Source organism: Hakea prostrata, chromosome 1 (assembly GCF_041222555.1).
Source record: "Hakea prostrata isolate BN-2017 chromosome 1, UWA_Hpros_2, whole genome shotgun sequence".
Lineage (NCBI taxonomy): Eukaryota > Viridiplantae > Streptophyta > Magnoliopsida > Proteales > Proteaceae > Hakea > Hakea prostrata.
The window spans coordinates 10837753-10852271 of record NC_142600.1 but is presented as its reverse complement, the minus strand read 5'-3'; the positions used below and the strand labels follow the sequence as shown (position 1 = coordinate 10852271).

The following is a 14519-nucleotide window of genomic DNA, read 5'->3' as shown; positions in this document are numbered from 1 at the left end:
AGTCCATGAGTAACTTAATGTTTCACATAATTTTCGCTGGTCAGATTTCCTTTCCAGTGGTATGATATGAATTTCTTACTCTTCAACCTTGTTGATAGCCAATTTTGGCATACACCTATTGGCTTATCAATCTGAAAACACTGGGTGAAGTAGGTATCTTGTAACCTGAGTTAATCCCAGTTTTCCATCTGAAATGTTAACGTTTTCCAAATTAAATTGGTGTTTTTAGAGTTTAATCATTCCATATGAGATACACTCACACAAATTTTATTGGAAGTTTGAAAAATGATACCCATTTTCTTTTAGGCTATTCTTTTTTGTTTCTTGAATTAGTTTCTGAGCCAATGAAAGGACAGCATATATTCTGACTGACATCATCGTTTTTGTATTTCATTTTCACCCCCTCATCCCAACAGGAGAGCTGAAGAAACATTAAAGCCTTTTTGATGTGAAGGAGGAGAGCATAAAAGTAGTACCTGCTTTGGTCAAAAGGGTTCTAGAAAGGACATGATCCTATTTTTGGCTTTGTGGACATAAATGAAGCCTCTGCAGTGGATAGAGCGGGATGAAATAAATAGGCTACACGATTGCCGGGCGAACAAAGTGTATGACAAGTAACACTTGTAGTATTTCTGTCTTCAATTCTTGTTTTCTACTTAAGTTGCCCATAAGCTCGACTTTCTCATTGCCACTTCCTGGCATTTAAGGTTGTCTGCAAATACTCAAGTTGATCATTTCGTTCATATATTATGTGATTGACATCAGGGTCTTTTTATTTCATTTTCCTCTCTCTAATCCCAACAGGAGGAGAGCTGAAGAAACTCAAAAGCCTAGTTGATGTGAAGGAGGAGGAGAGCATAAAAGCAGCACCTGCTTTGGTCAAAAGGGCTCTAGAAAAGGACACGACCCTATTTGGCTTCGTGGACATAAATGAAGCCTCTGCAATGGATAAGGTCGATGAAATGAATAAACTACACGACGCCCGGATGAGAATAGCATATGACAACTAACACATGTAGTTTTCATGTCTTCAAATCTTGCTTTACATTTGAGTTGCTTATAGCTCTTAACTTTCTCATTGCCATACCTGGCATTTCGGTTGTTTGTAAATACTTAGGTTGATCATTTCCTTCGCATAAACTTGGTAAGTAACGTGTCACTTCCTCTGGATAACCTTGAAAAGGAATCTCACAATGACCTCCCTCCACACAAACACACCAAAAAAGAAAATAGAAAAAAAACCCCAAAGCATGATTGGAGAAGTGCTTGCCACACTGATATACAGATTGGATATAAAAGAATTTGGAACCCCCAAACCTTGTTGACTGAACCCAATTTGTAGCCCTCTGGTGATGAAAAATGTGTTAGATGATCAATATTTAAGTGTGTTATCATGCAGCATGCTAAGGATTTTGATGACAATGAGTTTTCAAATTCATATTTTATGAAGTGATGGAACTTAACCTGAAAAGCGGAATAAATCATCACCAGTATATGCAGAGTGCAAGAGAACAACATATCAATGGTAATGCCCTCCACCCATTGCTATTAAAAGAAAGCATCACATTCACTGCTCTATGTTTGATATTCTGGTTCCCAAAGGAGTACACAAGGATGTGTTCTATCAATGGACTTATGAAGGGCCTAATCTTCAGAAGGTACGAGAAGAAGACGATGATTCAGACTTTGATGGGTAGGTAGATTTCATATCTTGCTGGTAGGTAGGTGAATGAATCTGTGATTTAGCCTTCTCCAACGGATGAGGGGCCAAGTCTTCAAATGGGGTCAGATGTGGGTTGATTAACTACCTTCTTTGATCGGAACCATCTCCTCCTGGTTTGAAAGAGTAGAGTTAGTAGTCATAAAAGACTAAAAAGTATTCCTACTTGAAGTCTAATTTCACTTTTGTTAGTGTTAAAGTGTACTGCTCCTGCACCTGCATAATCATTGGAGCAAATGATAATCTTGGAAGAGGTCCACAAAATTGAATGCTTTGGAAAATTAGGATAAGCACACATTGTACGATATGAAACTGATCATCCCACCAAACATATAGTGGTAAAAGGAACCATTTACAAATGCTGATTCAATTAACAACTGAAGTCAGAATCTCAATTATGCAAAATTTGACATTCATGTATTGTAAAGGGAAACCCATTAAATATTAGAGAGTTGATTTCCTCTAAGAGGGACCCAAGAGAAGCCCTCCAAACCCCACTCCATTTGTGTCTCTTTTGGTGACATGGATTGTGACTGGTTGATATCTGTAAACTTTAATGTGATTGGGCATGGAAAAGATTAGTCAGATATTAGGAGAAGTTCTAGAGGATTTGGACCTGACCCAGTTCTTAGTTCTTACTAATTGATCGAAATTTTCTTTAGTCTAAAAATAACCTAATCATAACACATGGATACCTTAAAAGGGCCTTTTAAACTCATGCTTTGAACTGATACAACTCACTTGGACTTTGAAGGCTTTTTTTTCCTGAGCAACTTGTTTGATTTCAAGTGGGCTTCTCTGTGCTTTTGTTATTGAGGTTTGACAGATAAAGTAACTTTCCTATAATGACCATAATCAAGATTTCTTGGGTGCACGCCCAGAGTTGTATAATGAAATTTGGCTGACGCATAAACAAAACTTTCTGGTGGTGCCCTTATCTTGGAGTTCCCCCACGAGGTTTCTTGGATCCTTCAAAAGCAAATTTGTTTTTTTCAATGAGAAATTTTATTCAAGTGGCAAGGCTGAGGTCCAGGACAAATATCATTGCACCCGATAACGATACTTACACCCTTATACAAAAAAAACTGAATTCTCAATAGTTTTTTATAAAACAAAATTTCGTTTCTTGTCTCAATAAAATTTGAACTTTTGACTTCATACTAAAAAGGTATTGTTTTTTCTCAACTTAACCAACATTTAAGTGAAATTAAATGTTTTCAAAGTAGAGTTTCTAACACGTATGAAACCAAAAATCCTCTAATGGCCTATATAAATTCAATAGTGATTCATATTTTAATGAGTCTTTTTTTTTTATACAAAAAGAAAAAGGAAAATTTTCAGTGTCATCCCTTGAATTATTCCTTAAAATTAATGTCATCCCTGAGTTATCCAATTGAGTGTTGATGTAAGCAAATAAAATATTTAAAAAAATAGTAAAAATAACCTTAAATAAATTTTTTTACACTCAGTTTTTTAATTTATTTTTTTACTGTTTGTAATTTTTTCCTCTTTTATTCATAAATTCTCACAAAATTTAGGAGATATCATTAATGAATAGTATTTTTAAACTTTGAGCAATAATTGAGACTCTCAGATGATACTAAAAAAAACCATCTGATAAATTAAATAATTCAGACATTAATATTAAGAGTAACTCACAAGTGAAATTTTTTTTCCAAAAAAGCACTCCTTGAAATTTGAACCACCATTTGCACGACTGCAAGTTGCATATAGTAACATGCTATCAGAGCCGAGAGGTACCTTTCTGAACCATTTTATTGGTCATTTAAAGGTCCGTACCCGTACCCTGATCCGGATCTGCTTGGTTTGGTTCGTACTTCATAGGGAATTGAAAACTCTGATTTCATCGTTAACAGATCACCTTGTGACTTGTGTTGACTTCAAATGCCCAGCACCCGACCCGAATCCTTTCCTCAATATCCATGATCCGGTGGTGGTTTAATTTAATTTGGACCGGACCACCTTAATTCGGGCTAAATTTCGGTGGCCCAAGTGGCCTGCTGCCCATCCAACCGGGTCGGGAATTCGGGGCGTTAATTTATTTAATTAGTACCAGATTTGAGATCAAATTGAAACCGACCCAATGAAAAATAAATCACATTAAATTATTTAATCAGGTTTTGGATCTGAAGTTTACAACTGTTCAGTCACATCAGCCTAAGTTTGTTGTGATCTTGGTGATTTCATTTGGATTTATTGTAATGCTTATTAAGGAAGATTTCCTCTCAAGTATTTAATTAGTATTTTCATATTTTTCATTTGTTCCATGATGGATGGAAATTTTGATTATTTTAATTGTTAGTTCTCTTATTTTATAAGGTTATGATCTCACGATTCCATGAGTTTTATACGCATAGGCTCGATCCTGGGGTCATTTCCATAAGATTATTAGAATCGCTTCGAGTTTCATTAGATTAAGAAAGTTGATGCTTATGTTTCTATCCAAAAATCTGAATGATCACATCACCTTTGTATGATAATTTTTTTTTTTATTTTTTTTTTTAACAATATCAGTTAATGATTCTACACCCACTAGATCAGGGGTTATCACGAATCATTAAATAAATAATGCCTTACGAAGAACAACAATATTGACCATTACATACATATGATACTGTTTGTATTAAAAGATACATTCCAACTAACCCTATGATCCCTAATCATGGTTTCATGTACGTTCTCCATTGGAATTTAGTGATAGTTAGGGTATCTATTTATGGAAAGAATTTCATAACATATGGTGTGCTTACAAGCAGCTATACTTTTTATTTTGTGATGGATTCTCCATTTGAAACTTTAAGTTTTCGTTTTAAAGGATCTATCATTTTAGTGGCAGACCAAGTTTAGCTGATTCGATCTCACGTTTGAATCTTCATATGTTTTACAATAATCCTTTCGTCTTTATAAAGATTCCATCTATACATTGCTTGTAAAGGAGAAAAACCAAATCAGAGGGGTCTAGTAGCTGTTCTTTCCTTTTCATCTTATCATTTTGTCATGATTCTAAATATTGGTATCACAACGGACTCTACCAGAAGAAAAGGGTATGTATGAGATATTCCATCTATAATGTGATTATTTTTACTTTTAACAAGAAGGGCAAATATTGGATTATTTCACCATGTTTTTGAACTGTAATAACAGTGAAAAATAATGTGAAACATAAAAAATAAGATCTTTTACGTATGAAGATTAGATAAAAAGAATATATTACCTAGAAAATTCTTGATGATGTCAATTTAAGATAGAATATGAGTGTCGAACCAGTAAACATTCAGAAAATGGCATCAACCATATGAAGTCACATGGGTCAGATGAGAAAATAGTGTTTTAAAAAATGGGGTCCTACTATTACATAAACCACAAAGTGAATTGTGAGATCGAGGACAGTGGACACACAAGGAGGGACTACCGTATGGAACTATGGAAGTGAAATCCTAAATCCGTGGGCCCACAGGATAAAGACCGTGCGTGGGAGCAACGGCGGATCGAATAAGTTTTGAAAACAAGTTGAGGTGCGGGTCCCAATCCATTGTTATCCGACCCACCCACCCACCCTACCCCATTTTGTGTTGATGAATTAAAGAGGGACCTTTCTGCTGGCGTGGCCATCAGATCTCACTAGGTTTTAAGTTTTAATTCTACTCGTTTTTGGGGTATAAAGGTACTTTTTATTATTAATACCGGAGGGGATCAGAATATTACATATGCTTTAGCAATAGTCAAAACCTCGACCTACTATTCACTAAGAAGTGTTGGTTTTACCACTAGAACAACTTTGTATGGCTTTAATCCCATTCTTTTCAGTACCAACATCAACTAGTGTGTGAACTTTCAATGTAAAATAATTATACGTGTAGAGATCTGATCAATTTGTCTTTAGTAGCAGATAAATCCAGAAAGTAGGATTTCTTGATAACAAAAAAAAATTCCTACAGTATTGTAGCTAAGGTTCAATATTTCACTACACGATATGAAACTAGTTAATAGTTATCCATATTGGATACGTGCTATATATCGATATACTTCATAAATATGCTCGTGTTAGATTGTGTCAAAATCCGTTGTCCAATAAGAGATAATATAAAGCTTAAAGTCCTTGTAAGTTTACGTGATAGAGATGGATGAACTCAATTGATATCCAGAATGCATAAACATAAAGAGGGTGAGAATCCTAATGTTTCATTGGAATTGAATTTCCGTAAAAACCCTAGATAATAATTAAATTTATTTTGATTAAAAAAAAAAACCACCAACAATTGTTTGTTTGACTTAGGGGATTTATTATTATTATTATTTTAGATTCGTTTTCCTCCATCTCTATCTCTTCTTGCCTCCTGCTTTCTCTATTATTGCTGGAATGGGAAAAGAAGAATCCTTCACGGCTTCGCCTATTTTTTTTTCACAGCTGAGCGGAAATTCCATGTTCCAAAGTACATAATTGAATTACCAAAAAAAAAAAAAAAATTACATAATTGAAAGCTCATGCATGCATGCTGCCATTAATAAATAAGCCAATAGACAGCGGGAACGTATAACTAGCATAAATAAAAAAACAAAAAAAACTTGGAGTGTTCGATCGCCGGGCAGTCGGGCAGGATCGAAACAGTGAAACGCGTCCAGAACAGAAAGCTTATCTGCTATAATTTGTAACTGGATCATCTCATTCCTTCTCATCTCCCTTATCTTTCAATTCACATCAGCTGGAAGCCTGGAAGTGGACGTGACTCGTGAGAGAGGGTGGGCACTGCCGCACTGGGTACTGGGTACTGGGTAGGGAGCAAGGTGGGGGCCGGGATAGCGCTAACAAAAGCTCACAGTAGTAGTAGTAGTAGTTCATTCCATTCCAACACTTCTTAATCCTTAATTGAGAGAGCCAGTCAGCCAGAGAGAGAGAGGTTTCAACCAACCATTTCCAACGCAAGGAAGGGAAAGGATTAAAGGAATTAGTATTAGCTACAGTAGTGATGAGCAGCACATGTCGCCACCAGGCACCACCATTACAACCACCCAATATGGGCTTCCACTGGTTTATCTTGGCCCATGTTCCCTTGTCCCTCTTGTCTCTCTCTCTCTCTCTCTCTCTCTCTCTCCTTTCCAATTCCATCGGTGGTGGTGTAGTGTGGTGTCGACAGCTCTGCCTTAGTGCAACCCAACCCAACCCAACCCAACACAACCCAACCCAATTGCCCTTTGCCCTCCCACACGCACAGCACCACTTGCCCCACCACCACCATTCCCTCAGCTCTTTCTTACCTGTGCTACGTTTTACAGCCTGTTCCTCATGTTGCCTTACACCCATTTTCCATTTTTTTATTTTTATTTTTTCGCTTTTATTATTCCATCTCATGCACCTCTTTTACACCCAAATTATTCTATTCATTATTCTTCTATTTCTTATTTATTTATTTATTTATTTATTATCTGAATTAATGGCTTTTTCCGATCATAAGAGGTAGCTAGCTAGCTAGTTCGGGTGTTGAAACACAAGTTAATCGGTCTGGTTCGATTGCAAAATTTTAAGATTAATAAAAGATTCTGTCTTCCTCTCACTTATTTTCTCCTCCTTTCTACATCATGTGGAAAGGAGAGAGATGGATATGAGCTACTGAAAGGGGATTGTATGGCGAGGATTTTATTAATTTTTTGTTTTGTTTGTCATGTTAGATATAGTTTTTCTTGTTTCTATACATTTTTTTTTGTTTTTTCATCGTTTCAAAGTGTTAAAATCATGTAAAATCATAAAAAAAATAAAATAAATTTTCAGTGAGAAACACGGAAACAAAATAGGCTCAACAATGTGTCAAAGTGTTCGAATCATTTAAAAAAATGAAAAAAAAAAACAGGAAATACACCAGATTGCACATACATGATTTGGGCAGCAGTTTCTATTAAAAAAATGTTAAAAAAACACAAGAAACAAAACATTGTATTAATACAATCCCTAATATATCATTTTCCATCAATTCAAAGAGTCTTTTCTCTATTTATTAAAGTTACTAAGCCTAGTTGGTTTAGTATCTGATTGGCCATGAACAAGCAACGTACAGATTCCATCCATTATAATATAATTTGAAGCTTATTCCTAAACGAACTCAATTATGTTGATTTAATGTGATTTTATTTTGAAAAGAAAAAAGAAAAAAGAGAAAGAAAAAAAAAACAATGAAAATATTTATTCCTTTCCATTAGATTAGAGCATTAAGTAGGTCCACCATGCTATGTTAGTAATGAGGTTCCAGCTAGACAGAGTGTTAATATCACATGGCGGGCATGTTACTAGACATCTTTGTCCACATGCGGCTTATGATCAGGTGGCAACAGGAATCAATCAGACGGTTAAGAACATCCACACTTCAAAGGCAAGGGTGACACACAAAGAATGACTTTGGTTTTAAACTACAGTTTCTATTTTTTAATTTGGGTAAACAGGTAAGCTTAACAAGAAAGATTGATAGTTATAATTACTTTAATAGCCGTTAATCATTAAAATTATATACTAATATATATGCTTATGCTTCGGTGGCTTCTCTTCCTCTCTTTCAACTTGGAAAAATAAAGCTGCCACCGAAGCATTTTCTCTTTCTCCCCCCGCCCCTTTGAATTTTATCAATTATTTACCCAAATAAAATATTCTAAGATCTGAAACCAAATAAAAGGTATTTACATAAACAAAAGAACGTGGCTCATCGTCAAGGTGTAATCACAAATCCCCTAAAATAGTAATAAACGGCGCCATTTCCAAATTCCACCCTGTGTTCTCCTCCAATTACCATATTGCCCTTTCTACTCTTCACCCTTGTGTGCTGCCGCTAACTACCCAATTAGTTTTTGCTTTGACAATTTTACCCTTGTAAATATTGTTTAACCACCACCACCACAACAATACTTAACAGTTAACACCCCCTAGGAAATTAAGAAAAAAAAAAAAAAACCCTATAGACTTCGGTTGTATCCCTCAACAAAAAATGAAAATTATTTTAATCCTTAATATTAAGATGGTCGTAATCAGTACATTATTGAACGTTTATCAAGAAAACTACTCAAGGTGGTCTAGATTGATTCTCTTGCAAGCAAAAAAAATTATCTTATGATATTTTGCGTCGGTCAAGTCAAGTGCATTTATCTTTTTATGTTAACATTTTGACATAAGAAAAGGAAAACGTTCCAAATGATAGAAAACCGCTTTATGGAATTAAAATAAACCCGTCATTTACAGAGTTATTATCAGGGGTTCCACATCGTTAATTTGAGTTCTTCTTGAAATGTTCTATACGGCTAAATTGTTGTATCTAGTGTAAACCCGTTCGTCGAAAATTCCATCATAGTGGTTGGTTGATGATTAATCTTGCTATTTTGCGACGATAATGATTTGTATATAATTAGATTAATCATGGAGAGAATTGCAACCAACCATTAGGTTTTGGATTTGCAAATGGATGGGGGTGACATAGATCTATGCAAAACCAGAAATTCGGGCTACTTATTATTATTATTATGTGAGTCAGATAAATATCCATTCGATGGTTTTTTCTAATTAGTGACAAACAACAACATTGAATACGGTAGCTCGCTAGCTAACTAAATTGGTCCCCGTTTGGCCCAAGTAGGTCCCATTCAAATGTGTCCATAAATTGCATTACTATTTCACATGGCCTGGCTACACCACAAAGCTTCGGGTCGGTCAATTAATATGGGTAAAAGATATTTTGTCAAATCGTCGAAGAAAATCAACCTCTAACAGAAATTGGACGGTCACGCCCACTGGTAGGACCCTATGGGTATCCGTGTGTACACCATAACCACAATTTTCACCACCCCGATGGGTTTTAAACGGGGAGGGGTCTTTTTCTTTTTTGGGGTCAAGATCAGGGGTAAAATTGGAAATATGAAATTAAACCGAAAATTAAAATGACGTAAATCATCCGAAATGTGTCGAATTAACGTAATAATCGGAATATAAAATAATGGCATTTGGTGATAGAGGGAAGGGTATTTAGGTACATTCGAGTTGGAAAGGAACGGACCCAAAGGCAGTGTAGCCTAAAACGCCCCCAAAAAGCAGAGCTGACCTACATGGGCCGGCTTTTAACTATATTTAGCTGGACAGACAATAACCAACTTATTATCACCATCATCGGTTTCTGCAACTTTTTTCTCTTTTCTCTCTCTTCCTCTTCCCCCCCTCATTTTTTTACTCCTCTTTCTGCCGTTTTTATTATTACTAACAACTAAGAGAACCCAAGTTGATGTTCCTGTGTTCTTACACAAAAAGAAACAAGTCGGGATTGAAGATTCGATTACTGAAAGACAAAAACTCTAAGATTGAGCAAAGGGAGGGAAAGTCGGGGAGCCCCACCTAAGACTAATCCGGAGAATTCACCCTCCCTGGCTATTCTGCTACTGCAGGAAGAAACCCATTTGAATTCACCTTCTGCTGTTTCTTCAAACAGAGATTTTTTTCAGGCGAAGTTCAGTCATGGTGGGGGTTTCTGATTCGTCGGGGAATTCAAGTGGTGCTACTGCCTCTGGGAACCATGAAGGCGATTCTGGTGTTGTTGGGTCATCAATTGCAGTTGCAAGTGATGCTGGTGGTGGTGGTGGTGGGAACTGGAGGTGGAGGAGGAGGAGGAGAAGATGAGAAGCTAAGAGGTGAAGAGGGTGAACGGAATTCGGCCGGAAACCGATGGCCTCGGCAAGAAACGCTGGCTCTTTTAAAGATAAGGTCAGAAATGGACGTTGCTTTCCGTGACTCCACTCTCAAAGGTCCACTATGGGAAGAGATTTCCAGGTACTTATTCTTCTCCTTTTTTTTTTTTTTTTTTCTTCTTCTTCTTTCCCGCAACAACTGTTTATTACCTACTTAGAATCAGTGAGATCTGGTGTTGGGTAGTCGGGTATTTTCGGTGAATTTGCTTCCGTTGAGATATCAGGGAATTCAGTGACAAGACTGTGAAATTAGACTAGATAGTGGACTTTCAGATTTGGGTTTTCGATGCGATCTGCATCCCCATTTTCTTTGTCCTCCACTGATAAAATATCGAACCAAAGTAGTTTTAGAGAAGAAATGGGTTCTCACTATCACCTTTCAAAGATTCTATCTTCACCGTGGGGAAAAAGCATCCTCGTTGTCTTTCTGTAAATCTTCATCAATCAAATCACTTCTCACCTTCTGATCTCTTTGCATGGACTTCTCCTCCTCTCTATTCGATCCCTTTCTTTACTTATTTAATTTCCATTGGTTGCTTTCTTTAGCTGGCCACTAAGCTTTGGAAATTCTGAAATGGAATTCTTCTTTCGATTCTCTCAGTTTGATTCCATGGCTGCTTGGAGTACAGATTGGTTCTTTCATTCAGTCCCACAATTTTTATTTTTCTTTTTTGGTTTCTGGGTCTGGCGATTTTGATTCTCAAGCTTGTATATGAAAGAGGAAAAGTTAAAAGTACTCAATGGAGGAGGCTTAATTCCATTTTTCTGATATTGCAGGAAACTTGCAGAGCTGGGTTTTCATCGAAGTGCTAAGAAGTGCAAGGAAAAGTTCGAGAACGTGTACAAGTACCACAAACGCACAAAAGACGGAAGAGCTGCTAGACCAGACGCCAAGAGCTACCGCTTCTTCGATCAACTTCAAGCTCTTGACCACCACCACCACCACCACCAGCCGCCTTCGTTACTCCCTCCACCGTCGCCATCCAAACCAATCCAATCTCAATCTGCAACAGCGCCGCTTCCAATGCCTATCACGGCAATTCCCTCACCAGCACCAGTTCCAGCACCAATGCCGATCTCAGCCTCTCCAGCACCAATGCTGATCACAGTTGCTGGTTCCGCAACAACGCCACTAGCAGCAATGCCAATCACGGCGGCTCCCGCAGCGGTAGCAGCACAACCGTCACCAATTGTGGTCTCTAGAGAGATTGTCCCAGCTTCGATTCCTCGTACTAGTACTACTGCTAGTACGGCAGCAGATCCTATGCCAAATTCATCATCTCCAGTGACTACTTCTTCCTCCTCCGAGGATGAGCTTGATGGGAGCCATTCGCGGAGTAGGAAACGGAAGAAACTAACGGTATTCTTCGAGAAACTAATGAACGAGGTAATCGAGAAGCAAGTAATGCTACAGAAGAATTTCTTGGAGGCAATTGAGAAACGTGACCGCGAGAGGTTGGCTAGAGAAGAAGCTTGGAAGGTTCAGGAAATGACGAGGATGAATCGAGAGCACGAAATGATGCTCCAAGAACGTTCTATCGCCGCTGCCAAGGACGCAGCAGTGATCGCATTCTTGCAGAAGATATCAGAACAGGCGATCCCGGTTCAGTCCTCGGAGCTGCTGTTACAGTTATATGAAAACCAAAAACAAAGCCTCAACCTTAACCCAAAACCAGTTCCATTTCCAAATTCAAATTCGAATCCAAATCCAAATCCAAGTCCAAGTCCATTGCAGCAGCAGCCAGCGCGTCCTGCACAGCCGACATCAAACCAAGCACAACCATCGGCGGAAAGGATGTTGGTGGAGATCTCTCGGCTGCCGCCGGCGGATAATGCAGGAGTTAGCTTTGCCGCCACCACCAGTGGAGGCAGCGGCGGCGGAGGTGGGGAAGGTGGGTCATCTTCGCGATGGCCGAAACCGGAGGTTCAGGCATTGATTCGGCTGAGAACCAATATGGATGTCAAGTACCAGGAAAATGGACCCAAAGGGCCATTATGGGAGGAGATCTCAGCGTCCATGAGAAAGCTTGGATACAACAGGAGCGCCAAGAGATGCAAAGAGAAGTGGGAGAACATCAACAAGTACTTCAAGAAAGTTAAAGAGAGCAACAAGAAGAGGCCCGAGGAATCCAAGACCTGCCCTTACTTCCACCAGCTCGATGCACTCTATAAGGAGAAGGGTCAGATCCAGCAACACCCACAACCGAAAACTGATAGCAGCAGCAGCAACGCTGTGTTGGGTGTGGCGATGGGTATGGTAATGGGTCCTTACGGATCAGTGAAGCCAGAGGACATGATAATGCCACTCAGACAAGCAGAGCCTCTGCAACGACCACACTCAGATGTGGAGAGCGAAACCAACATGGACCCCAACAGAGAACAAGAGGAAGGAGACGAAGAAGATGAAGATGATGATGATGACGACGATGAAGAAGGCGGGGATTACGAGGTTGTGGCTAACAACAATTCATCTTCCATGGCCGTCGTTGAGTGAGTGAGACAAGAGAAAGTGAAAGAGAGAGAGAGAGAGAGAAATTAAGAAAGCAAAAGTTTTAGTATTATTCCATCCATCATCCATGATCCATTGATCCATCATCAATCATCAATCATCAATCATGAGAGCAAAAGAGAGAGAGAGAGGAGAGGAGGAAGGTCCATGACTCCATGTGAGTGAGGGAGAGTGGCATGATTTTGAGCGACTGAAGAAAGCTTGGGGAAGTGGGTCAAATTTGCAGAAACTGTCGGATTACTAAGTGGGGGGACTCAGACATCACTGCTTCAGATTCTGGTTAGTGTTGATGTTCATCACAAACTGGGTGGACAGAGCTGCATTTGATCCATCATTTGGGATTCTGGGTAAAATTCTGTGTAGCTTAAGCTCGGGTAAGTACATAAAATTTATTTATTATTTATTTTGCTTAAATAATACTCCATCGTGAAAAAGACAGAGAAAGAGAAGCAGAGAGAGAGAACCAGAAAGAGAGAGAAAGTATCAATATCAATGAGCGGCAGGCGATCACAGTACAACATGAATTTGGATCGGGATTTTAATAAAGATTGGTGTCAGAACAGTTAAAATGTAGTGACATCATCGTGTGCACTGGAAGAATTAAAATTTTTTTCTGTTCTAGTCTTTCTTTCTTTTTTTCTCCTCTTGCCATGTTTACACTGTTCTTACAGTGGTTTTTGCTATCTATGGAGCACCTGTGGGCGCTCTCTCTCTCTCTCTCTCTCTCGCATTCTGTCTGTGTTTGTTTTTTTGGGAATGGTTACTTCCAAAGCCCCCAAAGGTACGTAGTAGCTAGGCCTTGATTGAGAGTGATTTTGTCGTTTAAACTAGTAAAATGGTCCAGTCTCCAAACTCCCATTAAAACCTTTGCTAGGACAATATGATATCCCTTCACTGTTTAGCTGTTTTTAGACCAAATTGCCCTTCCATTATAGCAACTTCTGTACTGAAATTCACCCTAGTTTGAAGTATTTTTCTTTCTTCCTTTCTTTCTTTTCTTTTCCCTTTTCATTCCATATTTTTCAGGTGTTATTTTTCTCTCCACAGCTAGGTGATTTGACGTTGGTGATTGGAACTCAGGAAGTAACGTCAAGAATTATTCACCCACCAATTATTGTTGAAGATTTGAAATATCCTTCTCTGATTCAATGAAAAGAACTCATATCCTAAGGAAGAAGAGATTCTCTTTTCACCACAGCTTAAGCTTAATGGAGATATCAAATCCCATGTATTGCATGTCCATTCATTTTAACAAAGCCTAGATAGCTTCTTGTTGGTTACACTCCACCAGTCCATATCTTGCTTGTTGCAAGTGAGATTCTTAACTTAATCCTTAATTTTATACTCAAGCAGACTAATTTAATTAAGCCTTCAAGAACATTCTTGAAGACATTAGTAACTAGTGTTCCTCTTCTCCGGTTGTGTGTGTGTGTGTGTGAGAGAGAGATATATTTTTGTGATGAGATTTAATCTTTCTATGTTCTGTATTTTCTATTTTTTACACTTTTCTCATAATGCAAATGACCATTTAGCCAGAATAACAAAAGGTATGGGATTCTT

The 14519-nt window shown here is 38.2% G+C and overlaps 1 protein-coding gene across 1 annotated transcript; it reads left to right on the top strand.

Annotated features, from left to right (window-relative positions):
- Nucleotides 1-9883: 9883 nt before the first annotated feature.
- Nucleotides 9884-12985, top strand: LOC149027422 (trihelix transcription factor DF1-like). Its single transcript, XM_089162487.1, is given in 3 exon segments — nucleotides 9884-10346; nucleotides 10348-10532; nucleotides 11228-12985. Coding segments are annotated over 3 exon segments (2028 nt in total). The 5' UTR covers nucleotides 9884-10220; the 3' UTR covers nucleotides 12945-12985.
- The last annotated feature ends 1534 nt before the right edge of the window (nucleotides 12986-14519 follow it).